Raw genomic sequence first — 13,380 nt, 5'->3', positions numbered from 1 at the left:
TCATTTTGGTTCGCTTAACTAATTTATGGTTAGGGCTAGATTAGATAATCTCTAAGACTTTAGAGATTACATAATCGTCGCGGAATGTTTCTTCAATGAAGTTATGAATTAATACTTCGTCAGTTATTGTTGTTGGTACTCCTTGGTATCTATGGTGCGTATGACGTTGATGCTCGTGGGACAGATTGTGAAGTTGAGGTTTACGACGCGGTTGTGGTTGGAGGTGGTAATGGTACTGTTGGCGTTGATGATGGTGGTACTGGTTATGCTGCTGATGCTGCTGGTGTTTGTAATCTCTGCACCATATTCTCCAAAGCCACTACCCGAGCGCGAAGCTCGTTGACTTCTTCTATTACACCGGGGTGATTGTCGGTTCGGACGAGCAGATAAATAAAATCTAAAATTTGATGTAATATATAATCGTGACAGGATACTCTGGAAATGAGCGAGAAAATGGTGTTTCAGACAGGTTCACCGGTAAGTGCTTCAGGTTCTTCGTCAAGAGGGCAATGTGGTGGATGGAAGGGATCACCTTCTTCTTGTCTCCAATGATTGAGGAGGCTACGAACCCATCCCCAATTCATCCAGAATAGGTGATGACTGATTGGTTGATCTATTCCGGTCACACTGCTTTCAGAGCTTGAATGGGATTCTATTTCAGAATCTGAGTGACTTGAACTGATGACGAATTCCATTTCGTACGATTGGATAAAGGATTTTTTTTTTTTATATGAAATGATTTTGGCTAACTGATGGTATTCTATATATATATATATATATATATATATATATATATATATATATATATATATATATATATATATATATGTGTGTGTGTGTGTGTGTGTGTGTGTATATATGTATATATCAAAAGATTTCGTAGATTACGGAGGACTTTGCGGGATATGTCAGGCAAAGTTTAAAGTAACAGATATGATAAGATATGATTTAGCAGATATGCTAAGATATGAATTTTTGTCTATACATTATTCATGCAATCAATGCAGCAAGACGTGTCTTAGACTAAAAATGATAAGCAGGTAATTTCCTGAGGATGATAAGTAGTTAATTTTTGACACAAAATGATAAGCAAAACTTTTGACATGCAGACACGGTCAAAGTCCAGACTCACTAATGCATCCTATCGATTTATCAGTTAGACACACTAATGCAGACCTGGTTCGCTAAGACCACCGCTCTGATACCAACTGAAAGGACCCGTTCATATACATTATAAACGATTCACAATAGTTGATTACATTGCGAGGTATTTGACCTCTATATGATACATTTTACAAACATTGCATTCGTTTTTAAAAGACAAACTTTCTTTACATCGAAAATTGACAGGCATGCATACCATTTCATAATATTCACTATCCAACTATAAATTGATTTAATAATAATCTTTGATGAACTCAATGACTCGAATGCAACGTTCTTCGAAATATGCTATGAAAGACTCCAAGTAATATCTTTAAAATGAGCAAATGCACAGCGGAAGATTTCTTTAACACCTGAGAATAAAAATGCTTTAAAGTGTCAACCAAAAGGTTGGTGAGTTCATTAGTTTATCATAATCATTTATTTCCATCATTTTAATAGACCACAAGAATTTCATTTCCAGTTCTCATAAATATAAGTCCCATGCATAGAGACAAAAATAATCATTCATATGGATTGAACACCTGGTAACCGACATTCACAATATGCATATAAGAATATCCCCATCATTCTGGGATCCTCCTTCGGACATGATATAAATTTTGAAGTACTAAAGCATCCGGTACTTTGGATGGGGCTTGTTGGGCCCGATAGATCTATCTTTAGGATTCGCGTCAATTAGGGTGTCTGTTCCCTAATTCTTAGATTACCAGACTAAATAAGGGGCATATTCGGTTTAATAATCCAACCATAGAATGTAGTTTCGATTACTTGTTTCTATTTCGTAAAACAGTTATAAAAGCAGCGCATGTATTCTCAGCCCAAAAATGTAAAGGGTAAAAAGGTAAATGAAACTCACCATACTGTATTTCGTAGTAAAAATACATATAACATCATTGAACAAGTGCAAGGTTGGCCTCGGATTCACGAACCTAAATTAATTATATATATTTATGTGTTGGTCAATATTTGTCTAACAAATTAGGTCAAGTCATAGTGTACCACAATCCTAATGCTCGAGACTAATATGCAAAAGTCAATAAAAGTAAATTTGACTCAAAATAATTTTCAAAAATCTATACATGATTAATATATAGTTTAAATATCGTCATTTTATATTTTTAAATATTTTTAAAAGATTTATTAGAGTAAATAATATAATTTATTTATTAATAAATAAAATTTTATATTAAATTTATATAATAAAATATACTTTTATATATATTAAGTAATAAAATTTATATGGTTCATTTAATATCATAAAGATAATATGATAGGTATTATTAAAATAAGTTATTACACGTAGTAAAATATGTTTGTATCACATATTTATTTGATAAAATAATATCTATAATGATAGTAAGTAAAAGTTGTATTATTTTGTAATAATAATTATTATTATAAAAATATCAATATTTATAATTACTAAGATGACATTATGATAAAACGATAATTCTAATTATGATAACTTTAATATTTACGATAATTTTTAATATTATATTTAAAGTAATAATTCTATTTAAAATAATAATAATAATGATATTTTATAGTAACAATGACATTTCTATTAAGATGATATTTTTTATTAAAATGATATTTTTAATACTAACGATACTTTTAATAATAATAGTAATGATAAAAATAAAAAGAACGATAATTTTATCTAAATCAATATCTTATAATATTTTAATTTCATCATGATACTCTTACTCATTATTTCCTAATCGTTTCGTTTAATAGCTTTTAATTGTCTTTTATATCGTGTTCATAATAATGATAATAATAGTAATCAAAATAATTAGGTGTTACAAATATTAGTTTTAATTACACTAATATTAATAATGATAGTTACTATAACATTATTAACGATAATACTAATAATTATCTTAATGATAATATAGTAATAATAATAATAACAATAACAATAACCATTTTTAAATAATGATATATATATTAATAATGATAATAATAATAATAATACTAATAATAATAATAATAATAATAATAATAATTGGATAATAATAATAATAATACTAATTATAACTTTAACGATAATAACGATAGTAATAATAAAAAAAAATAACAATTTTTAATGATAAATCCCTTTTATTGATAAAGATAATAATAATGATAATAATAAGATAAAACTAGAACGACGATAAAAACGACGATAATAATAATCATTTTTAATAAAAATATCGAAAATTCAATTGATTATAACTTCTAATCCTTTCATCAAAACCATTCGATATCTAAAGGAAAAGTTCTTAATTTTTCGCTAGCTTTCCAAGGACATGCATATCTTATACCTTATCTCAGCCGCAAGTGTAACTAATTCAAGATTCAACCTAACCTGTCTAAGGGCAATATCAAAAGTACAAGCATGCATAATCCTAAATACTCGAGCACTAGTCAGGGATACACTATTAGTATGTAAAAGTTAAATTATGAGTACTCACGTATCAATATTGAGATTCAATATTGCAGGAAAGGTACGTAGACGCAACGGAAATGATAAACACTATATTGACCTCACGAGCATACCCATGAACCATACTCAATCACCTCCATAGCTATAACCCATAATTTCCTTAATCCTATCCTACTCGAAAAACAATTTCGAAATCACTCGGACAGCACTCAGTCGTAATATTTTATGTATACTAATAATATCTTGAAATAATACGGAGTAAATATATATATATATATATATATATATATATATATATATATATATATATATATATATATATATATATATATATATATATATATATATATATATATATATATATATATATATATATATATATATATATATATATATATGTGTGTAAATCGATTGAGAGAGTTTAGAGAAAAATATTTTCAAGTTTCTATGAAATAATGAAACCTATTGAATTTTATTTATAATAGATTTTTGAATTATTAAAGTGAATTATTAAAGTATGAATTATTAAAGTGAATTATTAAAGTATGAATTATTAAAGTGAATTATTAAAGTATGAATTATTAAAGTATGAATTATTAAAGTATGAATTATTAAAGTGAATTATTAAAGTTAAAGTAAAGTAAAAATAAAGTAAAGGTAAAGTTTAAGTATAGTAAAAGTATAAAACTATGTACGTATAATAAGCGTATAAATATATATAATATTAATTTAAATCGTTATATATATTTAATAAAATAAAATATAAATATCGTTATCTTTATCATACTAGTTAAGTAATGAGTTGTCAAAAGTGGTTCTAGATATTTTTAAAAGTTATATACGTTTTAATAATAAAGTTCTTTTTAAACTGAAAACGTTTTTTTTTTTACGTTTGAAACTAAATAGATCAATCGAGTCTTTATGAGATTCAATCTTCCACTATCCTTTGTCTAGTTCTCAATGATTGACAATTTGTTCTTATTTATAAATCACTTTACCAATTTCCGAATATTGTTAAAATGGAAAGATTTCTCAAATCAACGTGGGCCTTTCAACAGAGACTTGTAATCATAATTCAATATATCTGATAATTCAATCATTTGATCTTATCTTCTAATTACATTGATAAACATTTTGAAACAGATACAATCATATAAAGTATTTAATCTAATATTTTGTTTACGTTTCAAGTTATAATATATATACACATATACATATATAATCATATTCGTTTAATGGTTCGTGAATCGTTGGAACTTGGTTGAGGTTGAATGAATGTATGAACATAGTTTAAAATTCTTGAAATTTAACTTAACAAATATTGCTTATCGTGTCGGAAACATATAAAGATTAAAGTTTAAATTTGGTTGGAAATTTCCGGGTTGTCACACCCACAGTCCCACACTCTTCCTTGAAAGGACAACAAACCATGCGGGCCTAAGGTAATAGACTCCGTTTGCCCTACGATTCGTTCCTCATGCTTGTTGTTAACAAAAGCTTCAATTTGAATCTCACCAAGCTTTACAAGAAAATCGTTAGTAATAATCATGCGTAACGATCCTACTGGTATTTTCGGATGTTGACTCTTTCGACTCAACGCATCCGCGACCACATTCGCCTTACCCGGATGGTAAAGTATTTTACAATCATAGTCCTTTACCATATACATCCATCTACGTTGATGATAATTCAAATCTCGTTGATCAAAAAGATGTTTCAAACTCTTATGATCCGAATAAATCGTACACTTAACACCATACAAGTAATGGCGCTAAATTTTCAACGCATGCACAACCGCCGCCAACTCAAGATCATGAGTCGGGTATCTCGTTTCGTGTTCCTTTAATTGTCGAGAGGCGTAAGCGATGACTTTACCTCTTTGCATTAGAACACACCCGAGCCCATTTAATGAAGCATCACAATAAACCGTCATATCTTCCACCCCTTCCGGCAACACTAACACTGGAGCTTGACACAACTTCTCTTTTAACAATTGGAAAGCGATCTCTTGCTCATTTTCCCAATTAAATCTAGCGTTTTTCCTCGTCAATTTCGTCAATAGAGAAGCAATCTTAGAAAAATCTTAGATAAACCGACGATAATAACCGTCCAATCCGAGAAAACTTCGGATTTTGGTAGGCGTAGTCGGTTGTCCCCAACTCTTTACCGTCTCTATCTTCCCCGGATCTACTTGAATACTATCCTTATTCACAATATGATCAAGGAATTGAACCTCCCTTAGCCAAAATTCACATTTGGAGAGCTTAGCATACAACTTCTCCTTTCGCAATGTCTTCAACACACCACGCAAATGATGTTCATGTTCCTTCATACTCTTCGAATAGACAAGTATGTCGTCAATGAACACAATTACCGACTTGTCCAACATAGGTTGGCACACTCGGTTCATAAGATCCATGAATGCCGCCGGTGCATTCGTAAGGCCAAAAGGCATAACTACAAACTCAAAATGCCCGTAACGCGTTCGGAAAGCCGTTTTCTCAATGTCTTCCTCACGGACCCGCATTTGGTGATAGCCGGACCGTAGGTCAATCTTAGAGAAATACGTTGCACCTTGGAGTTGGTCAAACAAATCGTCAATCCGAGGCAATGGATAATGATTCTTGATCGTCACCTTGTTCAACTCCCGATAATCGATGCACATCCGCATACTACCATCCTTCTTCTTCACGAATAAAACCGGAGCGCCCCATGGCGAAGCACTCGGTCGAATAAAACCCTTCTCGAGCAACTCTTAGGTTTGATTTAACAATTCTTGCATTTCGGTCGGCGCTAAATGAAAAGGAGTTTTAGCAATGGGAGTAGCACCCGGAACCAACTCAATGCGAAATTCAACTTGTCTTTCCGCCGGAACACCCGGCAATTCATCCGGAAAAACGTCTTTGAATTCATTTACCACCGGAATTTCATGAATGGATGGTGGCTCTTCACGAGTATCGACTACATGAGCGAGAAAAGCCATACCACCACTATTAAGAAATCGACGTGCCCGTGCAATAGTGCATAAAGGCACTACTCTTCTTCGCTTCTCGCCATGAATAATTAATTCTCCCCCACTTGGGGTCTTTACGCGAATAGACTTTTCATGGCATGCAATATCGGCTCTATAACGATCGAGCCAATCCATACCAACGCCAATATCAAATTCACCCAACGTCATCGGGATAAGATCAATGTTAAACGTTTCGGTACCAAATAAAATATCACAATTATTACAAACGTCAACCCCTAGCACCGTCTTACCATCCGCTATTTCAACTTCTACCGGATGACTTAACTTAGCTAGCAGTTTATCAAGCTTAGACACAAAACGCGGAGATACAAACGATAAATTAGCACCGCTATCAAATAATATCCTTGCCGGATTAGAGTTAACCATAAAAGTACCGGAGACAACTTCGTTGGATTGCTTGACCTCATCATTCGTCATCAAATAATTGCGACCCCTAGCCGTACCCGCCGCCTTCTCTAACTTCTTAACATGATCGGTGTTCAAGTCGGGACACTCCGACCTTCGGTGTCCTTCTTTGTTACAATTAAAACAAGTGAGTTTGTTCGTCATAGAAGGCTTTGTACAATCTCGAGACAAATGTCCCCGAACTCTGCAATTGTAGCAAGTAGGGATAAAATTCCTGAAACCACCCTTCTTTACGCTATTCACACTTTCGGAACCTCTCTTGTTTTTCTTGTTGGAAAAGTTCGAATGGTTCGAACTTTCAAATTTTCTCTTTGAGAAAGAGAAGTCACTCTTTTTTGGAACCTCGGCTCAAAACCCCGAGCCAATTCAAATAACTCGTCAAAAGACTTAGCCATTTCCCGACTAATCTTACCCTTCAACTCATCGTTCATGGTACGGTAGAAATCTTGCATCAACTTGCGATCATCACCAACCTACCCCGGACAAAAACGAGTCTTTGCCAAGAAGGTAGACTTGAGAGTAACCAAGTCCATTGAACCTTGTCGCAAATTGTGCAATTCATCCCGGATTTTATCAAGGTCGGAAGGAGTTCGGTATTCTTTGAAAAATTCCTTTTTAAACTCTTCCCACGTCAAACTCATGCATTGCTCTTCCTCATATAATTGAATTTTATCATCCCACCACATCTTCGCCTCTTCATGCAACATGCTAGAACCGTACCTCGCTTTCTTCTCGGGAGGACATTCCGCGGTACAGAAAGCCCCTCGATATCGGAGATCCAACACGTACTTGGGCATCCTTGAAATTTTTGTAATGGAAGTCCCGCCTTCCATGTCCACCGTTACCCTCACCACCTTCACCACGAGGATAAACATTTCTAGAGTCAAGCGCCTCTTCGATCGTGGCCTTCATTCGTTCATTAATTAAATCGGTTACTTGCCCATCGACCGAATCTTGGAAGACCCTTCGGACGTCCTCAAGAAAGTCCGCTTTTTGCTTTTTAAAGATGGCCTCAACTTTGGCCGTGAATTCGAGGTCCTCACTCGTACCTCCGTCATTGTTTTCGGGTCCGTTTCTCGTCTTCATACTATAAAACGGAAATAGGTTAAACAACGAAAACGAAAGGACATCATGTATATACAATTACACCTCACCACCCCATCTTGCTCAACAATCGTTGTACTCGCTTGTTTGACACGATTTGAACGCGTAACAATGGTAGCTAATCATTTTTACGCGAGCACGTCGCATTAACTCGCTAGTACAAAGTCTATCTCGCTTGATGATTGCAAAACACAACACAAACAATTAGCGCATAGTTAGCTCACCTAAACCTAGGCACTAACCAATTCCCGGTCCGACCCGTCTCCTACAAGTCCCGCATTAAGCGCATAACAATAAAGTCCAAGTCTAGGCACCTATCTCAAGTCGCCTAAATCCCTTAGACCATGCTCTGATACCATTTGAAACACTTGAAACAACCCAAGCCGTATCCAACCGGATAATTTTTTTTAAAATAATATAAACCATTATCGCGCCATTTAATGAATCGAAAAAGGTAAACCATTCCATACATCCCATTTAAACTTACAACGAGTTTAATGTTTACAAAAAGGCACGAAAGCCATTAATCAAATGTAATACAAGTTCGACCCATTATATGATAGTTTTAATCCAAACTACACCCGAGCATGGTTTGGGGCTAAACTACCCAAAACACTAGGTCGACTTCCAAAAGCTTCATCCAAAAGCATCCCCTATCAAAATAAAGCGGGAGGCCACTAATCCAATCGAATACCCTTGCCATTATCCAAGCCGGAGCCTAAAAAGGTAAACAACGAGAGGGTAAGCAAAGCGCTTAGTGAATGCAATAATTACACACATACATATATAACTTACTTACCTGCAAACACTTATACCAAATCCGCATACATACTAGCAATATAATTAGCATACCTTTATAATGTATAGCGCTAAATCCTCGATAATGTAGACTAGTATAACAATAGCATATAACGCAAACAATACAATATGCTTCAACACAATACACAACCATTGATGTTTACAACATCAATTAGTATTCAAATCCCAAGGCTAGTCCTACGATTGGTATTGTCAACATCGAACTTAAACCCCATCCGTCCCAAATAATGTGGTATCGTCAACATCGAACTTTAAACCCACATATGAGGTATCGTCAACACCGAACTTTAACCCCTCATCGATTCACTACAATAGTGGTATGGCATCGTCAACATCGAACTTTAACTCCATACATGAGGTATCGTCAACATCGAACTTTAAACCCTCATCCAACAAACAATATACTCTAGGATATGGTATCGTCAACATCGAACTTTAACCCATACCCCACAAGTAAATAAATCATCTACATACATATATAATTGTTCCAATCACCTTATAGACTAGGCGATGAATTAACAACTCCGCAAGCTTCAAAGTGAAGTACCTAACACAATAAGTGCAATTTCAAAACACCAAACTAGTTGGACTTAACACCAACATCTACCACTTAAGCATTTAACGACCCATTTGCATTAAATGACCCATTTACTCCAAAACCGCCCATTAATGGCCAAGACTCACCATAAATCACTAAAAGCTAGTGATTATAGTCCAATAACAATAACTAACACCTTTTAGTGTATTTTCATACTCATCTTGTCCAACTAAGTCAATAATTACTCTTTTGACCCATTTTAACACTTAGACTCGCAAATTGGTCAAACTCGGACCCATTAACAAATCTTTCATCCATTTACAAGTGTATTAGTGACTAACAACACAATTTAACACTTACAATCTCGATTTACATGACCAAACCCTAGATTATAGCTATTAAGGTTTCCTTACATCAATATAACTCAAATTCACCCATTCAACCCCAAATGGGTCTTACAAGTCTCAAGTAAACAAAACCCTAGCCATAAAACAATTAAAACTCAAAACACGGAGTTAAGACTTACCAACACTACATCAACATAGCTAGTGACGTAGGGAACAACTTTAAAACTTGGACTCGGGTGAGATTTGGTCTCCTTCTTCTCCAAGTGAGCTCTCTCTCACTAAAAACCTCAACTCTCTCTCTAGATTTAATTTAGGTAGATGAAGATGTGATAAATGAGGATGGGATAAGATTGAATCAGTTTTAAACTCCCCAAAACCGTCCATGAGTGAAAAGACCAATACACCCTCAAAGATGCCATTTAATTTGGGTCAAAATGTAAAACAGCGACATTTGTCGCGTTTCGCGACACCCAAACGCGACAAACCAAATCAAAACGCGATAAGGTAGACAGAACTGGGTTCCAGAAGTTGTCGCGTCCCAGCCAGCTTTGTCGCGTATCGCAACAAACCAAAACGCGATAAAACACCTTCAGACGACGCGACAGAAGGCCTGATCAAACCATTTTCAACATTTTCTAACATTTAAACTATACACAATCGTTCGCGGTTAAAACTAAACATTTACAAGGTAAAAATACGTACCTTAATCTATGAAAGAGGAAAACGGGGTGTTACATGAATGTTATTTTTTTCAATCTTTTTCCCGCCAAAATAATAACATTCATCACGAAGTGTTTTTTTTTTAATATTCATATTTGCATGTGATCTTGATGCCTGAAATTTTTTTCCAAAAAAACGAAATAATTTTTATTTTTTTTTGCTTCCCACCACTTCCCCCCGATTGGTTACTTCACCGTTGATCCCCCCCCCCCCCCACACACACACACACACACAGATATATATATATATATATATATATATATATATATATATATATATATATAATCAAGAGGGAAACACTTTTTTGGAGGAAGTGGAGTGAAGTAATTTTTTTTGCTTTTTTTTCTACAATAAGATCACATGAAATATGAACATTTAAAAAAGACACCTTGTGAGTTATTTTGACAGGAAAACACTCGAAGAAACTTTAAAACAAACTGTATAATCTATTACAAAAGAATTCATGAACACATATACAAACTTTAAAATATATTGTACAACCTTCATTTAATAATTGTATTTTAATTTTTAAAAAAAAATTCAAGAGGCATTTTTTATTTCTAATAATTATTATTAAAAATATAAATACTCAATTTTTAAGTAAACTTTATTATTATTATTTATATTTATATATTTATAATTATAATTATAATTATATTATTATTATTCCAATATGAATTTTTTTATGAGATTAATTAGATTAAATATGTATGCCAAATACATGTTTCAATAAAATGTTGTAATATAAGCTTTTATGATAAGGAAAATAGTAATTGTGACGAAAACTGAAAGAGGGTGGTGAGAGAATAATTGTAGTTCATTTATTCTGATTAAGTTAAATATATCAATATGTTTTTAATAACAACGAGAATTTTTTAATCAAAATCCTTAGTTCTACGGGTCATTAAACTAAATAACTTTAACATTTACTGTTACTCAATACTTAAAACATATCAAACCATGAATAACCATGTATGTGACGTCACAAGCGGATTGTACACTTTTTGGCCAAAAAGTATAATCTGTTGTGACGTGGCAAATGTCAGTTTCTGACACAAAATAACTCTGACGCCCCTTTTCTGTGTCATCCAACTGTGAGTCCTAGTAGTTTTCTTTTTTCTTTTTTATAATATATCAAATATGAATTCAAAGTATATTTTATAAATAAAATGCATATAAAATATAAAAAACATCACAAAAATAATATTTCATAAAATTCAACTATTACATAAATTAATATAATTCAACAATACTTAAAATCTAACAGTTACATAAATTAAATTATAAAATAAACTAGTTCGTAATGCGAAATGTGGGTGGAAGGTTCCAAATATGCTCAACAAGATCATTGGTTAGTTGGTCGTGCCCTGTCCTATCTCTAATCTCTCGGATGATAACGTCTTGATCTCGTCCTCTATTCGTTATACGCTCTGGACGATTCTCCATCGGTTTGGTAATGAAATCTTCCTCCCAATCACTTACGCAAATTCTTGATCTTCTAAAACCATATTATGTAATATGATACAACAATCCATCACTCTTCGCATCTTGTTCGACGACATAGTGCATGCCGCTAACCTTAAAATATGAAATCGACCTTGAAGAACCCCAAGTGCCCTCACAACATCCTTTCGGGCACTAGCTTGAAATCGGGTAAACTTAATCCTTGGGTCATCTGTCGGCGCCGCATAACCTTTAAGTAGGGTAGCCCAGTCAGGATATATACCATTAACGAGGTAATAGCCTTTTGTGTATTGATTACCATTTACCTTAAATGTTGCGGATGGAGTTGTTCCGTTCTTTAGTTTATCAAAAACCGGTGATTGATTCAAAACATTTATATCATTGTTGGAACCCGCCATCCTAAAAAATGCATGCAAAATCAACAAGTCATATGAAGCAACTGCTTCTAGCATAATGGTGGGATTCTTGTGATCACCCCGAGTGTATTGTCCCTTTAAAGCAACTGGACAATTCTTCCACTCCCAATGCATACAATCAGTACTCCCGAGCATATCCTTAAAACCATGTTTCTCCTCATGTTTACTATATAATCGTTCAACGTCGTATGCATTGGGAGATCTCATGTAACGTTCTTTGTATAAATGAATAGTACATTTACAAAAGTTGTCTAAACAAATTATTGAGGTTTGTTCACTCATTTTTAAATATTCATCAAACATATCGACGACGGTTCCATACGCCAACTGGCGTAGAGCCGAAGTCATTTTTTGCAATATTGTAAAAGTCGGCCTACCGATAGCATCAAAACGTTCCCTAAAATAGGTAAAATAATCGGGAATTTAATGACTATCGAAATCTAAAATACCTCGAGAATTTCGGAGAAATAACTGAATACGCATACGAAAACGCCTTTTAAATTTATGTTGCGGAAACACGGGCGCCTCACTAAAATAATCATTCCATAAGTTTTATGTGGCTTTCTCTCGATCTCTAGGAATATAAATTCGGGATCTTGGAACACGCTCGGATGATTCGACTTCGGCATCTTCACCTTCTAATTCTTGAATTAGTGCAACAATACGCTCGTTTTCCGAATCGGATTACGAATTAAGTAAATACGATGTCATTTAACTCTATATAAAATTTGAATAAAAGTGTTAAAATTAGAGAAAATAGAGAGTTTGATGTGTTAAAAATGATGGGTTTGATTAGTTTATATAGAAAAAAAAATACGTGATTTAAAAAAAAAAAATCAAAAAATCAAAAAATACCTGTTAGACAACGGCTACAAAATGCATCCAATCACAAACCGCCACGTACACTGACGCCTTTTTTCCCGTGAGATTTTCGACTG

At 33.6% G+C, this 13,380-nt stretch overlaps 1 protein-coding gene across 1 annotated transcript; it reads right to left on the bottom strand.

Moving 5' to 3' along the window:
• Nucleotides 1–12,040: 12,040 nt before the first annotated feature.
• LOC139887592 (protein ALP1-like) lies at nt 12,041–12,790 on the bottom strand. Its single transcript, XM_071870667.1, has one exon. The coding sequence runs from the start codon at nt 12,788–12,790 to the stop codon at nt 12,041–12,043; it is 750 nt and encodes a 249-aa protein (XP_071726768.1).
• Between the last annotated feature and the right edge of the window lie 590 nt (nt 12,791–13,380).

The sequence above is a fragment of the Rutidosis leptorrhynchoides genome, chromosome 2 (genome assembly GCF_046630445.1).
Source record: "Rutidosis leptorrhynchoides isolate AG116_Rl617_1_P2 chromosome 2, CSIRO_AGI_Rlap_v1, whole genome shotgun sequence".
NCBI classification, from domain to species: Eukaryota; Viridiplantae; Streptophyta; class Magnoliopsida; order Asterales; family Asteraceae; genus Rutidosis; species Rutidosis leptorrhynchoides.
The sequence above is the reverse complement of the archived record's forward strand: the minus strand, read 5'-3'. Positions and strand labels throughout refer to the sequence as shown.